Below are 13,972 nucleotides of genomic sequence, written 5' to 3' on the forward strand. Positions count from 1 at the left end.
CCTGGCTGATGTAAATAATTTTAGGTATTACCTTTCAGATAAACAACAGTGAACTCTTTCTGAATGTAATAACTACACAGTATCACCAGTCTACTGGGATGGTACAAATTTTCCCTCTTACCTCCTCTACATTCCATTCCATGTGTCAATCTCGCCTATTTCGCCTCTGAGCCACCCGGGCTTTCTCAGGTGCTGAGAGTTGTGAGGAATGGTGTAAGTATTTTTCATCCAAGGGATGAGGTTGACTGCTCCAATGAAGATATTGCATAACTTCATTGTCATTTTGACTGATAATTAGACTGCTTTCTAAACAAAATAATAATTGCTAGAATTTAACTTAAGTACTGCATTCTATTGATGATAATTATATCTTATGTAATTTTTAAGTTGCAGGATCAGTTTGTTTGCAAAGCGTGATATTGCACTGAAATTAATGTAACCAGACAAATGTGATAAAATAAGACCCTCCTGAAAATTGGCCATCATGTTTGAATTCTAAGTCGCTAATCTGAGTACTTTAGCCTTATCACGGCCCTTGTTCAATAAATTAAACAAAAAATCATATTAATGGAACCTTTAACCCTTTTCACTGGCAAAGGTTGACTTTGCCAGCCATTCAAGAGACACCCGGAAATAACCTCATGTTGGATTTTCAGATGGCCAGGATATTTTACCATCAGAGTGGTCCTTGATGATCCTTCATGTCTGTTACCATGTTCTTATTCCATTTTAAAGATGACGCCAAAAACACTCAAATCTGCTCCGCTTTGGGTGCAGAACCAGTTTTTCTATCTTTTGCCATCTTTTCTTTCTACCTGCAGACTGCTGGTTTTGCATAGGCTAACATTAAATGTAACACGAGTACCCTTAAGGTTGGTATTTTATAGTTAAGCCATTTGGGAAGATACTGCCAAGGTCTCCAGTGCATAATAAAGGACGAGATTGGACTGATAATTATATGTTGAGGGAGAGTTGGGCGTTGTGGTCAGTTTTAGCAAACATTTCACTTTATAGGGGAATTGTTATCTTACGAAATGGAGTATAAATACTGTTTATTTATTGTAATAACTCAACATTCTTAGGGGGTTATAGTTGTTTTTGTATGATATTGTAATCCGATTTTGGACTTTGACCATGAATGACGTCGTTTAATACAAGATGGTACCCTGAACGTTGGAAACACAAAAGAATGATATAGGGACATGAATTATCCAAATCGCACTGCTAACATTGCAGGTCACTTTCCACAAAAAAGCCTAAAACCAAAATATGTTTAAGTTTTTTTCAGTTTGCTTCAAGTTTATTTTTACTGTCGGTGAGTTTGAATATTTCCATGGGTCCCATAGTCTATTTATTTTTACATCCGTAAAATGCAAAAGAAGAAAATAACAACTAAAACATGAATTGATTCTGTTAGAAAGCAAAAATCTCATGAAAGTAGATTGATATACGTGAAATATAACTCTGTACTATTTATTGATTTACTTAGAAGTATAGTTATCAAAATTTCCTCTGCAAATCTTGTAAATCTCTCTAATTTTTTGTTTTTTTATTTTCGCTCATATGGAGTAATCCTTAGGCTACGAAACCTGAGTATAACTAAGAGCTAAATAAGTTTATTTGTAAATTCCGATTAACGTGAGTTTATTATATTTATATTTATTTATATAATTATTTATTTACTTGTTTATATATTTGTTTATTTATTATGTATAGAAGTTGAAGCTCGTCTTTCCTTCTCTCAAGTCACGCTAACGAGATTTTGCAATTTCCACTCGTCTTGATCCAAAACCTCAATCATTGTCTTGTTCACTAACACTGCGGGCTATTTCAATCGTGGTGCTGATAACGCTTATCCAAGACTCCCCATACTCATCTCTCTCTCTCTCTCTCTCTCTCTCTCTCTCTCCAGGATTCTTTATTAGATAAGTGTATGTGTCTATAGTGTATATATCTTCTTCTTCTTCTTTTAACGTGCTTTTTCCCATTTTTGTATGGGGTATTAATGATGCCTTCTTTTGAAGGACTTTTGATTTGGCTTTTTATATATATATATATATATATATATATATATATATATATATATATATATATATATATATATATATATACAAACATGAAATTGCACTGTGTACTGCTGGTCACTTTCACTAGAACCATCAATTTATCAGTTTTGCAGTGACATCGTAACCTTTGATTTCCTCTTACTCTTGAGAATCATTTTCCTCTGAAACCGTCATAGTCATAATGAGGAGTAAATGAAGTTTGTGTGTGTTCGAATCTTACGAATGCAAGGGCTAATTATTTTTGTTACCTATTTCCTGTTTGAGGTTTTCAGTGAAAAGCAGATCGAAAATTATGGGTACATACAAACTATATATGTGGGTATACATACCTAAGTGCATACAGTGGCCTGTATAATGTCTTAGGGTTTTCAAACATTCTCTATTTAGTGTCAGTATTTTTCAAATCATTTCCTTTCATTCTTATACAATTTTACGTTTCTAGATATACTTTTCTCTGCCCGTTTTATGTGACAAGTGTGACGACTTATTATATATATATATATATATATATATATATATATATATATATATATATACATACATATATATACATATATATATATGTATATACTGTATGTATATATATATATATATATATATATATATATATATATATATATGGTATATACATACAACATATATATATGTATATACTGTATGTATGTATATATATATATATATATATATATATATATATATATATATATATATATATATATATATATATATATATATATATATATATTTATTTATTTGTAAGTTTGTTACATCCTGGGTTAGGTATGCGAGATGTATACACAATTGTAATATTATTTGTGACTGCTAAAAAAGAAATTTATTAGCTCGAATATATCGAGGCATTGTAGGAAGATAAATAGATTGTTTTTCCTCTGTTTCTCGGTGTTTTCGAATTCAGTTTTCGGATACGTTCCATGATTAATCAAACTTTTGTAATAATGTGCAACCTTTGAAGAGTGATACTCTATCTATTTCTAATTAAAGAAAGGGCTTCAACGCGCGTAGTACGTGCTTTGTGGATTTTAATCAGATGTATTCTGTTGCTTAACATCCGCTCAAGCTTTTTATGATCTTTCAGAAGGGATGTGAGCGAGCCACTTGACCTCTTCCTGAAGGATGCCCTTATCTTTCCTGTGATAAAGTATAAGTTACGATATTCGAGCGCCTAGCAGACTATAGTTTGATGAGTTTAGTCAATTTGTTTTGTTCGTTGTTGTTTCTCTCTCTCTCTCTCTCTCTCTCTCTCTCTCTCTCTCTCTCTCTCAGTTTATAATATTTCTGAATCAGCATCAGATAAGGAAAAAAATTTTTATGGAAACGAGATCGATGAAAATTAAAAACATAAATGTTTAAAAGATGAAATCGAGATAATTTTTTATTTATTGTATCAAGCCAAAATTAAATAAGAAACAAATGCATGCTTTAAAAATCCATGTCATATCTACAGAATTGAAATAAAAACATTTTTCATACCGACCTCTATTTGAAAGGTCTGACAGTTTTACAGAAATGCTCCGCCGCCCTCTCTTTCATCTTTGACTTTAAGTGGGTCTTGATTTCTTAGCTCCCTCAGTAGTTGGATATCCTCAGGCATAGAAATAATGGATGGAAAATATATACACTACTGAATGCTGAAAAGACGTTGCGTGTGACGCAAACATATGGAGTTTAGTTGTGCATTCAATGCCAGTACCAATTTTATTTACATTTAGTTTCATGTACTTTTTGAACCAGATAATTTCATTTCCAAGGCTGGGTTTGAGATCCTTAGAGTGACAAGAAATTTAAATGATATGCAGCTGTTGCAATGTTTCATCATAAAATTGCAAAAATATTATCAGGCTACATCTCTTTACTCAAGGTGCTAAACAGCTGATCAGTGGCGGGTAGAAACAGTGACACAGAATGATTTACTTGGTGTGCCTGGCAGGTCAGTTTCTTGCCGGCCTATCGTAAATGTTCATTTTGTGCTGCGCCTCGTTAGCTGGTTATTTCTGCATTGTATGCTTACGCTAAAAACCTTCAAAAATACGATTTTCTGAAATTCATCAAACATCTCTCTACAGTGCAACAAATTTTTCTCCATTGAACTAAGTAATTTTAATGTTTTTATGCAGATCTGTTGCTGAACATTGCAGTCTTATGCTTGTTCATTGACAGAGTTGAAAAAATTAAGCATTTATTGTTTTTTACAAAGAGTTCCCGTCATGCATACTAAGCCTAAGGCCCAGAAAATGTTAATCCACATTTGCTCATAATCCGATGGTTTCATCGAGTTTAAAACATTTATATTGTACAGCATTCTTGTACATCAAAGCATGTTCCATTAAACTATGCTCGCCACTTTCTCTGCCATGTCTTCCTTTCCCAAGTAAAGATTTTGCAATATTTTACTTTTATAACTACCAAAGAGGAATAACAGAACATCCTAAAGCCAGTATAATGGTGTTAGATACATTTATCTTGCTTATTATTTTTTCTTTGTGAAAGAGATTAGCTGTATTATTCGAGGATTGTATTTTTAGAAAGGAAAAGACTCCTTCCTGCCTGAAAAACTAGCTGACAAATCTGATATCCTTTGGAAAACCACTCAGCTTTGAGTCAGGAAATGAAGTCCCGGGATATCGCGCCGTCGTAGTCTTACAGGATACGATAAAAAAAAACCCATGAGAAGTTCTAGGTTTTTTTGTTATGAATTTGGTATACCATTCTGAATCTAAAAGGGGGAATCAGTTGTAACCACTTCGCAGCATTCAACATCCACGTACCCATATTTGGCTTCGAACCGATTAAGTAAGTGCGAAGAAGACTCACTAATTCGTAGACAGTGAGAGATGGTTTCTTTGTAACCAGCTAGTATTATCCCAGTCATGTGTAAAATAAAGTGTCTTATATTTTTTTAAACATGCCCAGTCATGTTATATGAAATGTTATCAGGGTCTGAAGTAAATTGCTTAGTATTATTGATGTGAATTTGAATTCTTTCAGAAGAAAAGGCAAATCCCATGTTTACTGGCTGTGTGATTTCAGTGAACTGTGATCAGGGCTGATGAGTCTCAGTCACTCCATCATTAATCAGTATCATGACTGACTGATTACGAGGAATGACTCGATTAGATATTTTCCTTAATTATCCCTTGCACTTCATTCATTCAGATTTAGACTAGTAGATGATAGAAATATGGTCCAGCATCCTTCACAAGATTTGGTAATTTTTAGTCTGGACTGTATTCTGTCATTATGGGATTCCATCTAATAGTAATAAGAGAACTTTCTCCTACAGCATCTTTACTGCTGTCATAGCTTTTGTGTTTTCTACCACTCAGAATTCTAACAAGGCAGTGGGCAGTGGAATTGTTCCAGTTACTCATGTAGCTGACTGAGGGTCGAAGAAGCACAAGGGATGGTTTTGAGCAGTTCTGTGGCATCGCCTCAGAAAGAAAATCCTGAAGTAGTAATATCAAACGAATTTTCTAGGAATGGAATCCAACTAGGTTTTTCTAAATTCCACTGATGTCCTAATCTGAATATGGAGGTGTGTTGGCTCCCTGTAGTTAATAAAAGAACACTCAAATTTTCAATACTTGACAAAAGTGGTGTTCTGGTAGGTAGGCTAATTGCCAACTTCTCCCAGTAGGAGAAAAGATGGCGGAACCTCATTCATTTTATAGTAAGTATCCCAGTTGGTAAGATGATACTGATGCTATCTCTTTTATTCAAGAGTTGAATGTTTTTATGGTACCTGTATTTAGAAGCCTTTATTCAGTCTTTACCTGTAACCCATCAGTTATTTTTATCTGCACATTAATTCGATTTAAACACATTTGCACCATTCATCATATTGCAACGTAACATTTGTACCATTCATCTTATTACGACCTTCGATGGCTTTTTCGAACCCAGCGCCTGTAGTTTGGTCATAGCACCATATAGTGCAGCAGATTGCTGTAAAAATCGTTCAGATAGTGAAACAAGCATGAAATTTGGCACAAACATTCCTAAGACTACGCTCTCTTAGAAAGGGCGCTGGCCACCTGAAAATCAAGATGGCGGCTATTTTTCAAAATGGCCGCCATCTATGTTGAGATTCACTGGTTTGGGAGCATCTATTGGATGGAATATGCCAGTTTTTTTTTTTTTTAAACCTCGACTTTTAGGTTATAAAAATGTTTCCATACCACACATTTTATTGAAAACCCTTACTAAATGAATTGTAACCAAGATGGCGTACAAAATGGTTTGCCATAAAAGTTTTTCTATCCACAGCGCTAGCAGACATAGAGACCAACTGTTTTTATTTAATGGTATATTCATGTGATCAGACAGTTTAACTAATATGCTATTTTCAACTGAAATAGTAATGGTATGGTCACATACAACATTGTGTCTAAGACTGTAACCATAAAAAGAAAAGAAGAGAAATACGGACTAAACGCAACCAATCTATGTATAGGTCTCTCAACCTACACCTTTGAAAAATTCGAGGATAAGAAGGTAGGCATAGCATGACACGTTGGATGCTCAAGCTAGATTATCTACTGAAGAGAGGGCAATATTTATCTAGACTTCACATTTGCAAGTGCACAGAGCTGTGCAGGAAGACCCAGCTTGTAGCACTTGCACCTTTCCCGACAGCCTGCTTTGCATCCACATTTGGTAAGCTGTTGGCAACTCTTGGCTAAGGGCGAGTTGGTTGTCAGAGGACTTGCCATGCTTCACCAGACTTTTGCCATCCCCACTCAGCAGGGTTCTCTGGCTGTGGCTGACACTGGGTGGCCTGCCCCCACACAACCAGCCTGGTACGCAGCATGCTTGGTGTGTTGGAGAGGAGCTCCCTGGTTGGTGGAATGGCCTCATATGCCCTTTGTTTTCTGGCAAACATATCAAGTCTAGCCTCATCCACAGTGCCAGCAGTGCTGGATCTTTCATACATAAGTATGACAAACCTCTCCAGGACCTTCAGGTCACTCTCTTCCACTCTGAGAGGGTAGTGACTCAGTTTGGAGAACACAGTGGAGGCCTCTGGAAAGATGTTCCATGTCTGCCAGGCGGTCTTCTTGCCCTTGCTCCGGAAGGCTGACACTGTATCACAGCCTGTGAACGCATGGAAGAAGAGCATGCCATTCACCTTCTCCTGGCCCAGAGAGTTGCACAGGTCATGCACAGCAATCCAGCGCAGGCTCTGGCCTTGGCCAAATGCCACCCATAGCTTCTCTAGCCCTAGATTGTGGAGAGTGGAGAAAGCACTGACTGCAAACGACAAGAACATCTGTGTCATTTGCTTTAACCGTGATGGTCTTGGCTCCATGTTCTGTGGCATATTTGGCATGGAGAAAGATGCGGGTGTCAGCTTCCTCATGAGAGCACTTTTCCAGTCCCTGAAGACTAGCCTCATGAGTGCTGAGGACAGCAGACCCTTTCGTGGCAATGACAACCCACATTTGTGGCAGACATCTGGGCAACTTTGTCTGCCAGGAACTGGAACAACTCTGTCTTGTTGGCATCGTGTCTTAGGAAATTGCGCCAGTTGGATGGAATTGTGTTCTTGTCTGTCACCTTGCGCCTTCCTCCTTGACCACGTTGGAGCCTGGTCTCAGCTTTGAGGCTGGATGTATTGTATACATCAAATACAAGATGTGATGATGTGTACTTGCTGCTATAGGATTGTATCACAGGCAAGAAGTCGCAAAGTGCATAGCCCTCAAAGGTCTTTCCTTTCTTTGGTGGCAAAGGCATGGACCAAAGCTGATCCATCTACAATGAGGACATCAGTCTTTGGTTCTTTGTCTTCTAGTGTAACATGACTCTCCAGGACCGAGGTCAGCTGAGACTTCTGACATGTGTACAGCCTACCACCCTCACTAAGGGAAGCTGGGAATGTTTGATTCTCGTGCTGGAAGAATTCCTGCAGATCACATTCACGGCTCTGACAGGATATAAATAGCTTTGAGAAAAGCTGGCAATCCTCCTTCAGAAGTTTCTGCTTTGACTGTTCTACAGGAGCAGCTTCTTGCCTGAAGAAGTCAGTTCTGTTCTTCTTTATCGGCTCATAGAAGGAGACTGCATTGTTTGCCAAAGAGTCTGAAAACTTCTGAAATTTAGTGCGGCCTCTGTCAAGGTGTGTCTGTAGAAGTTCTGCTGAGCTGGGGTGGGCAATGTCTTTGTTGTCAATGGAATACAGATCCTGGCTCTCTTCCTGAAAAGGACTTCCCAAGTGTTGCAAAGCCAATGACAGCTTGCTGACTCTCTCCAAGAATGTCTTCTGCGCATGAGGTGTTTGTTCATGGTGTGTTGTCTGCTCATTAGACTCCTTACTTTGAACCTCTGTTTCGTATGCAGACACCAAGCGGATGATCTCTGGGCCAGCCACCATCCATCTTCTGAGTGCTGACGGATCTTCAGTCAGCCCAATGGCTCCGCCATCAGCCTTTATAAAGGCATTGGTCTGCTCATGAGCTTGGTCAAGAGCCATTGCTGAGAACTGGCGACTGGTCTTGTGCACAACAAAGTTGCCAGCCTTGAACTCCTTGTGCAACTCTGGGTGTGAACTCTCTAGGGTAAGCATGTCCCTGAGGTGAATAGGCAGCCAACGAGCATAGTTTGTATTATTGTTGGAAAAAGAAGTAGGGTATCAGCTCATGCAATGCCTGGCAGTAGAGGACAAAATTGGCCTCACGGAAGGACCTGATCAGTAGGAATATCACAAGTTCCATAGACAACACCATGTGCCAGAAGTGGAACTGTGGACTCTGCTGTCTTCGAAGGTCACACCACTCCTCAAACTCTAATGCCTGCTCATTGTTGTTTGCTTTCTCAGCACAGTAGTCAGTGTATGCTGTCCTCAGGAGTTTGTACAAACTAGAGGCTGTAACCTGGTGCATCTGCCGTGTCCTGGTTACACTTGCAGCTGACAGGAAGGATTCTGCAGTTCCAGATGAAGCAACTCCTGCCTCCACCAGAGCTCCTGTCCAACCACTGCCATGAAGAAGAGTACCAAGAGATGTCATTGCTGCCATCTCAATGTGCAGACCACCAAACATTACCAGATACTTGTCTTCGCCATACTGATCAGGCCACTGCCACTGCACCTGCTTTGCTACGGCATAGATTGGCTGATCAGCTGTGATTATGGGTATCTGGCCAGGGTTCAGAAAATCAGTGACATCCTGCACTTTCTGCATCACGTGTTTGATCGTAGCAACAGAATGAGCCTGATCACGCAGGAGAGGAAGCAATGAAGTTATGGTTACTTCAAATTCTGGGCTTCTCTTCATTGAAGCATGATGAGCTGACCACGTCAGATTCACTGCATCATCTATTTCCTGGGTGACTATGACCTTGTCTACAGCCACTGATACTCCAGTGCAAGCTGTGGCCCCAAGATATCTGTGGGTGGCTTTGGTATTGCAGTGTTTGGTGGCACAGGGTTCTTTGTTGTTTTTGAAAGGAAGCTGGTGAGATGTTTGTGAATGTGTCCGGCAATTCAGGCACCGACCTCACTTTCTCAGGTGCAAACTTTAGTTGCTGTCTTTCCTGTCCTGTGTTCTCCTTGGTGGGGTGCTGAAATATGGAGATGCTAGTATGGGATTCAACTAGGTTCGGTCTCCCTACACCTAGCCCGATCATTCATCCAGTGCCATTTAAGTCCCGTGTGATCTGTACACCATCCGGGTAAGTACATGAACCATCATGTACAGCCCCCATACCCTTGGCTCGGCTCTCCCGCGCTGGCACATCCTGTCTATTCAGGTGCGGCTATCTAACTATAGCTGGTCTGGGGCTGTTAGAAAGCATTTGGGACACTAAACTAAACTATACTACAACTACTAGTCTAAGACTACAGGATTAGTAAAGCTGGATTAGCTGGCACTGAACCCCATGCTGAGTTACACAGCAGTGATGTCACCAGTGTGCCTGGTTGTGTGCAGACATACACTCTTTTACATTTATTAATTTTCCTTCAAAACTGATGAGTTATTCGAAAGAGATGGCCTCATTAGGATCTAAAATCACAGAAACCAAGATCCATGCTTAAAACGATAATTGTTGAACGGGCATTATTTCTCATTATAATTATTGTTTCTACCTTTTCTTGGCAGCCATATAGCCCCCATATTTAAAGGTAAACTGTACTGGAAGCTACAGAAACATAATATTCACAAGAAATAGTATGGAAGAGCTTTACCATATTGCTAGAAGCAAATACATGCCATTCTAGTGAAAAATTGGCCAAAATCTGTCGATACTGGCCGCCATCTTGGAATTTGGCCGCCATATTAAATTTTTGCGTGGCCAGCGCCCTTTTCTGATAGAGGAACTTTAAAGAGCACTTGTGCAAAATTTCATGCTTGTTTCACTATCTGAACGATTCTTATGAAATATGCAATTATCTGCTGCACTATTATAACGAATGAAAGTGAAACCCCGTCCAATTCAAATAAATGAACTTGAAATTGTAGGTATGTAACGAATTCTTTATTACGAAATCAGGTATATAACGAACTATTTTGTACGTCTCTGTGACACCTTTATTGGTAAAAAGTACCTGTTGTAATGAAGTGATAATTGCATTGTTAAACAAACATCAAACACCTGCTATCCCAATGAACTGTTATCACTTTGTTCTTAATTTTGTCTTTGTCGTCTGTGAGAAATTGTTTTGTAATGCATAATTAAAATATTTAAAAATATTATGCTCTTTTACTTTCTTATTATTCCAGGTTAAATCCTTGTCGACAGATTTTTTCTTTACACAAATATACAATTATATATTACATTCAATAAACAACCACTAGAAGAGTTAATAAAATTCACTTGTACACGTATTACACTTACCCTGGACACTGTGTACATTGTGTATCAACTTAATCTCATTTAAAGTTTTTAAATAAAGAAAAAACTAAAAACAACTTTAATTTTGTTATAAACATTAAAGCAAATATCCAATTCTTAAACTGACAATGACTATTATTGAAATCTATTAGAAATCTTGATACACTTAGGAGGATCAATACTTTATCGTCTGGATTTCATTCTGTATCAAAGCAAGGGAGGTAATCCAGTCATTTCAAGTATCTCCTTTTATAACGAATGATGCATATAACGAATTGCAGAAGACAGTCCCCTGGAATTCGCTATAAACGAACTTTACTGTAATTGGTATTAATAAAAGAAATCTAAATCATCTCTAACATTGTTATGAACATCTTTTTTTCTATCTCTATAAAAACGTTAGTTTAAGTATACAAAAAACCTGCTTATTTAATACTGCAAACAGAAACAATACATGCTCATCCATCTAATACATTAAAATTAGGCATGTCAAGATAATTACCAATTAAATAACTGAGAGTTATTGGTATTAGGAGATATCTGATGAAAAACTCAGTGCGAAAATATAGTGGAATGAATAGTTTTCCTCGTTACATACCTTATTCATCTGACAAGTGGCTCCCTCGATGGCTCTTCTGAGATGACTAGAGACATGCATCTTCAGTTCCTTGATTTCCAGCTCCCTTAAATTCTCCTTTGGCAAAACCATTTCAAGATTAGAAAAGAAGAGCCTGATTTTCTCTTCTGAGAAAGGCTCACCATCCTGCGTCGCCCTAATTTTAACTTTGTTTATGCTAGTGTTGGACTTCAGTGAATTAAAGAAGGCACTGTACTGTTCTGGAGTGGCCTCAGTGAAAGAGCTTTCTTGGTCTGGGTTACTACTCTTGATTCTCCATACAATTTCAAGTGTTTTCAGATTAGAAAACTTCTGAGCAAGAATCGAACCCCAACCCTCAAAATCTACTTCACTTGTGTACACCGTCGCATAGCTGTGGTCAAGCAATTTGGCAACAGCACGACAGTTGTCTTTTGTGGGCCCAGCTTCCCGAAGTAACATCAACAAGTCTGTGTCTTTCATCTTACGAATTATTTGATACTTTCTCCCATCTAATGCTAAGTAAGCTCTCTTATCAAGTGTACCGACCACAAACTGAAGAACATTTTCATGATGGTATACTGAAGAAAAGTCTCTACACTCTTTGCAGTCTCTACACTCACGACTTATATGATTAGCTATATACAACCCAGCTAAGTACTCCAGAAATATTTTATGAACTGGTTTCCAAAACTTCTTTGGCCCCAAAACATCATTTTCACTGTCATTAGATAAAAACCCAAGTTGGAGCAACAGGTTAGTGTCAACATCTACAATCTCCATTATTTCCTTCTCACTGAAACGAGTTTTGTCAGTTTTCAAGGCTTTCAGTGACAACTTGCCAAAGTTCAAAAACAGTTCTTCGTATTTCGGAGGAAAGGCCTCAGTGTTCTCATTGACGTTACTGACTTTTTTGTTATTCCATTTAATGAGACACAACATAATTTTGAACATTAAATCAGAGAGCCTTTCAGGAAGTTTGGACACAACATCGGAGTCATACAACATGCACAAGAGGACGCAAAACAAAGGTCTTTTGGCCAGTTTTCGATATTTGTAATCCTTTTCAATTATGCGTTTCATGTCATGACCGGAACTATCGTCACTCACTAACTTAAAATACTTTCCAATAAATTCAAACATTTGAGCTTCACTAAAACCCTTCACTATAATCCTCTGTGCAACAGTTCTTAACACATCTGGTCTCGACGTTACCACAACTTTGCTCCGCAGGAAGTCTCTGCTTTTGATGAGTTTCTGGATCTTGGATTCATCAGATTTCTCCAGTTCATCATAACCATCAAGGATGAACAGGACTTGTTCCTCATTATTTTTACAGTAATCCCACACCTGTCTGAATCTGTAAGAAATCGAATAATGTTTGAATTACTATCTTTCAGCGTCTACCATGAAAGAATCTAATACACACATGTATATATATATATATATATATGTATATATATACATATATATATATATATGTAAATATATATACATATATATATATATATATATATATATATATATATATATATATATATATATATATATATATATATATATATATATAATATATAAAATATAGGTATATATATGGCATAGTACATATAATAAAAATGTAGGTTTTTTGATCCTTAAAACATACAATAATGACAATCACATGAAAGTTTTGTGATCCTTAAATACATACACACACATACACAAATATACACACACATATACACACACACATACATACATACACTCACACATATATATATATATATATATATATATATATATATATATATATATATATATATATATATTAAAACTATATGATATTTCTGAATTAATTATTGTCAGTGTTGCTGCAAACTTTATTTACTCAAAATTATGTGTATTTTAGTCAAAACTTTCATCATACCCGAAAACTTAAATCAGCAAGGGTACGCACCTAAAGATTTTAAGCATATGGCATTGCTTATGTACCAATCTTATGAAAAAGACCCTTTTTTATGGAAGGATTAGATAATGTGTATTTCAATACAGTATGAAAGGTTATAATGTACGGTACCACCAAGTACTTTTATATATACTTATAATCATCAAGTGCAGCATTTTAAATGCATACACTAACACTGTAAGACTGCCTTAAAAGATTGGATAGTCAACAGAGCCTGGCTTAGTATCCAATTGCAAATTATGGTTTATATTAACAATACACTTTTCTGTCCTGATTATCAGAAACCAATTACTCTTGAGTTCCGTAACAAACACAGATGTAGCTACAATATACTAATTTCAAACTCCAATTCTAAATCTATGCCATTTTTGGAAGATTAGAATTTTCTTATCACCACTAACAACAACACAGCGAAGGGAAACGATCACTGCTAGCCGACATGGTGACACATTGGAACCTCAACAGAACGTAAATACTGACATTCTGTGGAAGAAGAATGCACACCGCAAAAGGAAG

The 13,972-nt window shown here is 37.2% G+C and overlaps 1 protein-coding gene across 1 annotated transcript in view; it reads right to left on the reverse strand.

The window, feature by feature from the left end:
- Window positions 1-11,387: 11,387 nt before the first annotated feature.
- The window catches only part of LOC136845775 (uncharacterized), a 67,115-nt gene continuing 64,530 nt past the window's right edge, over window positions 11,388-13,972 (reverse strand). Inside the window, 1 exon segment of the mRNA XM_067116043.1 lies at window positions 11,388-12,871. Within this exon segment, the coding sequence (XP_066972144.1) occupies window positions 11,446-12,871 (1,426 nt within the window). The 3' untranslated portion in view covers window positions 11,388-11,445.

The sequence above is a fragment of the Macrobrachium rosenbergii genome, chromosome 14 (assembly GCF_040412425.1).
Source record: "Macrobrachium rosenbergii isolate ZJJX-2024 chromosome 14, ASM4041242v1, whole genome shotgun sequence".
NCBI classification, from domain to species: domain Eukaryota; kingdom Metazoa; phylum Arthropoda; class Malacostraca; order Decapoda; family Palaemonidae; genus Macrobrachium; species Macrobrachium rosenbergii.